Source organism: Sinocyclocheilus rhinocerous, unplaced genomic scaffold (assembly GCF_001515625.1).
Source record: "Sinocyclocheilus rhinocerous isolate Xijiao unplaced genomic scaffold, SAMN03320098_v1.1 scaffold779, whole genome shotgun sequence".
NCBI classification, from domain to species: domain Eukaryota; kingdom Metazoa; phylum Chordata; class Actinopteri; order Cypriniformes; family Cyprinidae; genus Sinocyclocheilus; species Sinocyclocheilus rhinocerous.
In genome coordinates, this window is record NW_015652150.1 from 261,735 (window position 1) to 270,925 (window position 9,191).

The 9,191-nt window shown below is 35.3% G+C and overlaps 2 protein-coding genes across 4 annotated transcripts in view; one reads left to right on the plus strand and one right to left on the minus strand.

Moving 5' to 3' along the window:
• The first annotated feature begins 447 nt into the window (after positions 1-447).
• Positions 448-2,759, plus strand: LOC107713807 (uncharacterized protein KIAA1143 homolog). Its single transcript, XM_016519419.1, has 3 exons — positions 448-690; positions 883-1,027; positions 1,914-2,759. The coding sequence occupies exons 1-3, from the start codon at positions 583-585 to the stop codon at positions 2,111-2,113; spliced, it is 453 nt and encodes a 150-aa protein (XP_016374905.1). The 5' UTR covers positions 448-582; the 3' UTR covers positions 2,114-2,759.
• Positions 2,760-3,570: 811 nt separating this feature from the next.
• LOC107713825 (glycerol-3-phosphate dehydrogenase 1-like protein) overlaps positions 3,571-9,191 on the minus strand; it is a 10,752-nt gene continuing 5,131 nt past the window's right edge. The window contains exons 4-9 of one of the 3 annotated variants that reach the window (XM_016519453.1): positions 7,256-7,394; positions 7,035-7,147; positions 5,843-6,079; positions 5,588-5,694; positions 4,759-4,896; positions 3,571-4,653 (exon numbers count right to left, since the gene is read on the minus strand). In XM_016519453.1, the coding sequence (XP_016374939.1) occupies positions 4,800-4,896; positions 5,588-5,694; positions 5,843-6,079; positions 7,035-7,147; positions 7,256-7,394 (693 nt within the window). In that variant the 3' untranslated portion in view covers positions 3,571-4,653; positions 4,759-4,799. Of the gene's footprint in view, positions 4,897-5,587; positions 5,695-5,842; positions 6,080-7,034; positions 7,148-7,255; positions 7,395-9,191 lie in introns of all 3 variants that reach the window. The other 2 variants (XM_016519452.1, XM_016519451.1) reach the window with 2 other exon arrangements.

A 9,191-nucleotide genomic window follows, 5' to 3' on the forward strand; every position in this document is an offset into this window, starting at 1 on the left:
AGAATGTTGTATTTTAAATAATTTCCATGCATTTTCAGTTTAATTGCTTTTTAAAGATGAGGTGTAATTCTTTAGGTGAAAATTATTATCTGGACCATTGCTGAAGAATTTGTAGACTTGATGTGAGAAGTGTTACTTTTCTCAACGCTTTTCATAATGGACCAATCACTGTCATTTGTGATTACAGCATAATATTTATTTAAAAATAATTTTGTCCATTTTTATTTCAATTTATATAACCATTAAAATCGATACATTTAATTTTTATACGTGTTACTGTACAAATGTCTCTAATAAGGCAAAAAGCACTGTGATATGAACATGGCTCAATTGAGAATTCGGCTTTCTGAGCCAGCAAGCGCCTCTTGAGGAAATAAATTGTAATGTGTCGCTGGAAAGTTATCAGCAAATAAATTTAGCTCCCAATGTAAGAATCACAGAAAGCGCTGATTGGTCGTTTACAGACGCGTATTGATGAGGTTGCATGAACGCAAACTTTACACGCCTGGTTCCTGTGTGTTTAGTGTTTGTGAAACATTAAGCGCATTTAAGGTTTATCAGGCCTATCTGAACTGAAACACAATGAGTAAAAAGGGTAATGTATCATGGGTGAAGCCAGCCGAACCATCTTTTTTGAAGAAATTCAAGAATGACGTTGGTTTTAAAGAAGGGCCTACGGTGGAGACTAAAGTACGTGTTTTTAGTTACATTCATTGATCATGCCTCAAAACATCAGATGCCAACGTAAAAATAGTGCTACCTTGAATGCATGTCTCCAAAATGTTGTCTGTGTAAGCAGCTCACTAGGTTTTCAGACACAACAATTATCGCATTTATTTTTAGTGTAGGAAATGGAATGGTAAGTAAATGTTGCTGTTGCAGAAGCAGCAGATGCCGCAGTTTGATGATGACAGTGCTGACAGTGATCGGGAGGACGAGATGCCGCAGGTCGTGGTTTTAAAAAAGGGAGATTTGAGTGCCGAAGACGTTATGAAAATCAAAAAAGATACAGAGGACTCGAACAAAGGTAATGCACAGTAGATGCGTTGTTCACAAAGATAACAAAAATAGTGATTAAACCAAACCTTTTATGGATTTCTGAGCTCTGAGTAAATTCTTATCGACCCATATGTGATGGTGGACCAAAATACTCCAAATGCAGCAATTATCTCAATAAAATTACATAGAGGAATAATAAAGGTGAACATTTAACATTCCATGAATAAAACACAATATGTATTATTTTAAAAATGTCATAATGTATTATTAGTACTTAAATGAATATATTATAAATATTGGTACAGTATTCGCATTAAAATGTTATTCATAATAAAAGTTTTTTTTTAAGATTTATTTTTGGCGTTGTATGCCTTTTTATTTAGATAGGACAGTAGGTCGACAGGAAGCGAAGTGGGTGAGAGAGAGAGGGGGGTGTGATCAGGAAAGGTCCACGAGCCGGACTCGAACTCGGGACGCCCAACGTTTTCATTTTTAATGACAAAATATTTAGGTATTTAAACTAAACATGTATTTACTTAATCTTTATTTATGCAATATTTAATGAAGTATATTAAATATTCATTTAATTAATTAAATTATGTTGGTCCTCCACGATCCTTTCGGAGTTGGTGACTTGCTCAGATTGAATGTGGTTGATGAGGGGCTTGGTACAGTACCGGTGTAGCAATGAAAATTATGCAAGCTTTCTGATCTTTTTGTATTTAAATTGCTACGTGGCTGTTCTTAAAATTTATGAAATAAGAGTATGTTCTTATTGTGTAGTATAGACTACGCTGACAGTTTGAACTAGTGTTTTATATCCCTATTTCTATATTATAATTATGTATAATATATACTATTTGACTTCTGAATATATCTGACTTCTTTAAAGTAAATGCTTTCATTTTCTCCAGATGAACAGCCTCCACCAGATGGAAAGATCGTCTTTAAGAAGCCTGTCAAACGCTCCTCTGATAAATTCGAAGGCATTACTGCCAGCTCTAGCAAGAAGAAGAGAAGTGAGGATGGTGAGACTAAAGAGTCAAAAGCTGGTGTGAAGGTGAAGAACAACAGCCTGCTGTCTTTTGGTGATGATGATGAGGAGGAAGACTAGTTTGGCAGGGAGACAAGCATCTCTTTGAGTCAGGTTGTCTCTTGGACTGGTTCTTGCAAAGACCAATCTGCTGTTTTATAAATATATTTGTGTGTGTAAAATAGATGTTTGTGAGAATGGTCCAACTCATGCAGTTTATTTGTTATGATAATATTTTGTAAAACACGTGAGTCATTATGAGCCTCTGGAGCATTGTTAATAGCAGGTAGGAAGTAACAATATGAGATGTCTTTTGCAATATCATAATTGTCATTAATGACACTTTTTAAAGACTGTGATGATAAATGTATGGACAACAAGAGAAACAAAAACACCTGGGTCAATCAGAAATGCAAATATGATAGAATACAGAACATAGAAGTTTATTTCAAAGAGGTTCTTAAGTGTTTCATAGAAATGAAACTGTCCTGTTGGGAGATTTCAAACAGGATGTTCATATATGGCTTCTATAAAGGAGCTGTGCAGTTTCCCTTTTTTATTGTTGTTTTAGGTTTTGACACTCAAATTCCCTGATTCTGGGACTTTTGGAGTTGTATTTTATTATACATTGTGTCACATTTTGAGGAAAGTAAACAACTTGCATTCTGGAATAAAATGTTTGTAACCATCATTTATCTTGTGCTGCAACTGATCAATTCTGAAAAAGTGTTTTGAATATAAATCATGTGTTTTTATTCAGGAAGGAATGTCATTAAAAATCTAAATAGGGTACTTTATCAGCATTATCAGGTTGAGTAAAATTACACTTTAAGAAGGAAGGACTAAATACAACCAACATTAATTGGCACGTAGAAATACATTGATATGAACATATAACTTCCTTTATATGTTGTAGTTCTCAACCTTTTTGATTTAAAAGCTGCCCCACTATCCAAAATATATTTGAAGGACCCTATATAATAACAGAACTGTATATAATATATATTATAGTATATATATATTAGAAACTGGGAGTATTGCTATAGGTACATTAACTGACCACAATTTATTCTGTCATCCCATAAGTTTCAAGAACCACTGTTTTAATGGAGTTTTCAGTTCATCTGCATTACTTGTGTGCTACACCTAACATGGGACTATCTTATGCTACATTAAGATATTAACATGTTGCCGTTACAATATTGCTTCATATTTAATCCAATATAAATACATTAACGGAACAAACATTTAGCACAGAGATTATTTTATAGGTTATTTTAAAAAGCAGCATTTGTTTCAACATTCAGCCTTGATAACACTTGTTAGAACATACAACTTGCAAAAATGATCACATTCTCAGAGGAGAAAAAACAGGACTGGTTCATCAACATGGATACATATATAGTTAATCCACTGGAGTGTTAGACTCGGTACACGGCAAGATTTCCACAGCTGTGAATACTTGTAGTATGAATTTAACTCTTACATAAACACTGAAAAGAATAAAAACAACACAGGAATAATACGTCACATCTGTAAGCACAGTATAGTGCTAAAAAAGAAGGCCATTATGGATCCGAACACTAGCTGCTCCCGTAACACTCTCCCTCATGTGAACACTACAGATCTTACTAAATCATTCCTTCATTCTTTGCTTAGTACAACTAAAGATTACATTAGTATTTTAATGCCAATCTTCATATAAATGTGAATTATTAAAACAGGAACTGTAGATGTGGTAGTTGATCAGCTTTTCAGGATGCTAAAACAGTTACTACATAGGGCATCAATAATTGGGGGTTTCTAAGAGGATTTCAATGCATTGTTGAAGCTTAGATATGTAACATTGTATTGTTTTTAATGTAACGTGATAAAACGTATAGTCAACTATGTCATTCTGGAACAGGTTTTCATGTTCCCACTGTCTTGTAAGCACTTAGTCTTAAAAGGGGGTTGCTGGGAAATTGAGATGACAGATTTGAGCCCCCTTTTTAGAATATATTGTCCTTTAAAACAAAACAAAATCTCCCCTCAAAACAAAAACAACCTCAAACCCATAGCGAGTCCATTCAAGTATTCATTGACCTGTGAGGAGTTAAAAGGCATCTTCACAGAAATCTATCTTCATCTAACATGTGCCAAAACGTTCGGTGTAAATGGCAGTTTCATTATTTATTAATAAGAAACTAAGCAATTTGAATTGTATGCTTAGTTTTAAACCTAGCTTATGCCTGTGTCGAACAATATGTGAAAGTATCAAAAAACTGGTATCATGCTGGTTCTACAGGATATTAAAGACTGTAACAGAGGCATTCTAGTCGTGTCGTGTTGCTCTCAATATGTACGTGTAGTGAGCCTCTATGAAGAGATCTCTATAGTAATTTATAAAGAGGCATTTCATCTCATCTGTCAGTGAGGTGATATTGTGGACCATCCACAAAAGGGCAGTCAGACAGAGAGAAAATAGTTAAAAACTCCATAACTGTTCACACAGAGTAGATAACAACAAATGGCTTTTCTGAAAAATCTCTGAGTTCATTGTCATGTTTGATAACAATAAAACCTGCAAGGTCAGAAACAAACCCCTGAGTTCAAGTCTAACCATTAGTGTAGAACTGGACCTGGGACAAAAAAGAAGCTTAAAAAAGAATATTGTATGAGTATATAAAGATATATAAAAAAATGAAGAAAATGAGAAATGTTAGAGGTAGGACAACCTAACAGACCATAGGGGATGATGGTGGAGAAGGGGGACAATGTTGGACTCTCACAGGTGCTCTGGATGGCTCTGCAGGCAGGTGATCATGTCCTGAACTGGCTTGCCCTCGAAACAGATCTGATAAACAGCCGTGAACAGGGGGAACCTGGAGAATAATGTAGATTCAAGATGTCACCAATTTTGCAAATGCATATAGACAAAGAACACTGTGCCCTACAGCAAGTCATTTAGCCCCGAGGTTGCTCCAGGTGGACTGGCACTGCAGAAGAAAAGTCACTCTGAATAAAACACTCTGCTAAATGAAGAATGGTGCAATGAATCAAGCACTTTCCAAAAATGAGTGTTCTATTGATTTTTTAAGGTAGATCCTGTGATGGCAAATAGCATTAACCAATAATTAAAATCATTTTTATCATTTTGAAAATCTACTGAATTGAACAATTGAACAATTGCACATTTTTTAAATTTATTTAATTTCTGTTTAAAAAACATTTTAAAAAATCTTACCAACCCAAAACTTTTGAATGGTAGTCTATCTAATACTAAAATGTGGGATTTGTGTTTTTATAACTTAAAAAAAATTATTGCACACTAATTTGTACCATATTTATGTTACAAATAATCACTACACTCCTTCAGCAAATCCAAGTTCTTTGACCAAATACGAGAGAGAGAGAGAGGTGGGTGGTTTTGGGACTCAAACCTGTCACCTACATAAGCATCATGTCAGGAACATGTCAACCGACATAAAGGCTATTATAAATATAGGTTTAATAATATATAATTATGACTGTGTTATTTATAACTTCTAACAACCAAAAAACGTTTACACATACTTATCCACTAGGTCCTTCTGTTTGTGGATATGATAGACCTCAGCAGAAGTCAATGGTCCCTGAAGCTTTTGTCCATTTAACATCTCCTTCTCCAGTTCCTCGATGCTCTGAAAGAAAAAGAAATCTGTATTGATCTTTTCTGCATCAGCAAATGTGCCTAATGCTCAATGTCTTCCTTCCTTCAAACCATAAAACATACATTACATGGCATCAGGCAAGTGATGAAAGGCTGAAATAAATCGGTTTTCTTTTTACCTTCCCTGTCTTGGCAAAAGCCTCTGCCACGCGCCGGTTTCGTCCTCCGTAGCAGGTGGTGATGAGGTCAGCCACGCCACAGCTCTCGAGGAATGTGGCGGAAGATACAGAATCGTCTTTGCTGAAGAGTTTGGCGAAGGCGATCATCTCCATCAATCCCAGCCGAATGACAGCTGCTTTGGTGTTGTCTCCACACTGCAGACCATCACAGAAGCCTGCGCCCACTGCAACAATGTTCTAAAACAGGGCGAAATAAGGAAGTGAGACTAAAACACAAATCCCACATTCTAGTATTAGATACGTAAATATATAATATGTAAATATAAATATATAAATGTATATACATGTAAATATTTTCAAAATATATAATGAATGTGTGTATATTCAGAACTCCTTTGTTGGCAACAAATAACCAACAGTTCATACAATTTTAAGATTTAAACAACAGCTAATGCACAATGCCACATTTCCAGCAAAGAGGAAGATTATACGTGAATAATAACTTAAATTTGGGTCTATTTATCAAACTAAGCTATCATAAGGCTTCAGAAGACTCATATAGACTACTTTGCATATTGTAATGGTCGACAGCCCAAATTCACATTCATTATATGAGGAAAAATAATTGTCAGTTCATTCTTTATTCAACATTTCTTCTTTTATATTACACACGGGCTTGGAACAACATCAGTTTTGAATGAAAATTCTGTCATCATTTACTCACTTTCATGTTGTTTCAAACCTGTATGACTTTTTCTTTTTTCTACGGAACACAAAAGATGAAGTTTCGAAGGTTTTGGTTACCATTGATTTCTATTGTATGGACAAAAATAAAACCAATGGGAAAAAAAACTCAAAGTTCCTCTTTTGTGTTCCAAAGAGGAAAGAAAGCCATACAGATTTAGAACGACATGAGTGTGAATGAATGAAGACAGAATTTTCAGTTTCAGATGAACTATCCCTTTAAGTTGTAAATAACCCAGAGTATTTGTCAAAGCTTGCCAATATTGCAACGATTTTTACAATGTGTTTACGAGGAGAACAGCAGCCTTACAGCATCTAATTGTAAATTCAGCAGCGCAAGCTCTTCTTTACACAGAGGTCCGAGTCGTGCCCCTGAAGCCCTGCATCTCAGGTGCCTGAATCAAGATATTTCCCCCGGGATGAGCAACAAGACAAGACTGATATTTACCTTGAGGGCTCCACAGAGCTCTACTGTGTCAGCATCATCCACCACGGTGATTCTGAAGTTAGGCGTCTGCAGGAGCTCTTTAAACAAGAGGCCGTTCTCCAACACCTTGCTGCCTGTGGATCGAAGAAAATGTCTGTTGAGTTAGCTCCTGGTGATTTTTAGCATGTAGTTGCTAAAGTGCAACGCTACCTACAGAATAGCTCCAAACATTTTTCACTCACCAATGGTGCTCTCGCAGAACTTCTCGGCCGCCACTTCATTGGCAATGTTGGCCCCCATTAGGATGCTGATATCAATGCCCATTTTTTCCCGAATGATATCAGAGATGAGCTTCAATCCTTCTGGTCCTTCATCAATGCCCTACAAAGAAAGAAAAAAAGGACACACCAATGCTTTTTTAATGTAGCATCACACTATTTCCCCCTCAGCAGATATAACTCTGGAGCACAGCTGTTTGGACCATCTTTGCCTAATGACTCAAAAAATGAGGAGGAACAGTAAAGCAGAACAAAAATAATAAAGAAGGTGAAATGAGTACACAAGAAATGGGTAGAAATCTGAAAAAAGACAACAGACAAACTATATCTTTTAAAATAAACACGCAAGACTGTGAGAAACTAGGCTACTTTTCAAATAATTAAGTGGAAAGGATAAATCAAATTTGGAGAGGTATAACTGCAGAGATGAAGTGATGGGCGGCACAGCCAGTAACAGAGGAGACAAACTGGCACCAGGAGATAAGTTGCACACAAAGAGATTGCCAGCAGGCCAGAGGGCCTTTTTTTACCCATGAGTCACTCCACATATGGTGCTCTTTTAAAAAGATATCAAGTCAGAGACTTCTCAGCATTGTTCAGTCCTGAACATCCTGTCCGACCGCATGGAAGAGGACGCACAAGGTTTGACCAAAACTTAGAATATTAAAATCAAAAACAGCTGTGGGCAGCATTTGGCTTGCTTATACCTGAATACAATACATGACTATTATTAAATTAATTAGAAAAATACTTAATTTGCAATAGATGGACATTTTGTTCCATTTTGTTTTGTCTGCCATAAAAAATTTTTTTTTCTGCCATTCACTATCAACTCAAAATAGGAATAAATTATTGTCTGTTTGTACTGTCTCTCATTAGTCCATTATGAAAATGCATTTTATTTCACAAAGAGCAAACATTATGAGAAGAATCATCATGCTCATTTCTGGAGCATAAGGCCCTTCAGTTTTTTTAAGTTGATTTCGAGTGCAACTTTCAAAAAATAAAATAAATAAATAAACTGTATCTCTGTAGTAAACTTTCATATAATATACTATATTACACTACTTATTAAAAGTATTAAGTAAAAAGTAAATTAATGATAATGATAATATTACTGAAGGGGGAAAAGTGTCTATAAAACATTTTAAACAAACACGTTTTCCCCTTTCATAATATAACATTTAAAAAATAAAATTTATTTGATAAAGCAATATAAATATTTTTTTGACAAATTACCCGTCTAAATTTGGTCAAGCTGCACCTTGCACAAATCATATGCTCTTAAGTCAAACATCACCATTCACCCATTCTTTTGTGTGGTTTAAGTGCATGACAGCCCTAATTGACACCCATTATCTAGTTTAAAATTAGGTTACCATATAGGCTCTAAAGGTGCTGTCAAACCCCGCATCAGGTTATAGTCAAACAACGACATATTCTTAAATCTTCAATAAAGCTTTGTAAAGCCCATCAAAAAGCACTACAATTTCAATTATACACAATGCACAACATTCTTACTTTGATTAATGTAATTCCACGAGCCTTCTCCGAAACACATCCCACCATCTCATCGCACAGTTTCCGGATGAACTGGTGAGGGACCACAAAAACCAGGAGGTCGGCACCCTTTGCGGCATCCCGAAGCTGTGGCACTGCAACCTACAGGAAAAAGTTAAAACCCCATAAATCTGACGCTTATTTCAACACCAGAACAAGTTTGAATAAGACTTTTTTATTCGGAATGATGTGCAAAAGATGATTTGGTTTCAAATGATGGTCAACAGATAGCAAGCATGCAAATCAGATAGACTAATATCAATTTTAAGTGCAATATTTAACCAATCCATTTTTTTGTTAATATATGTATATATATATATATATATATATATATATATAT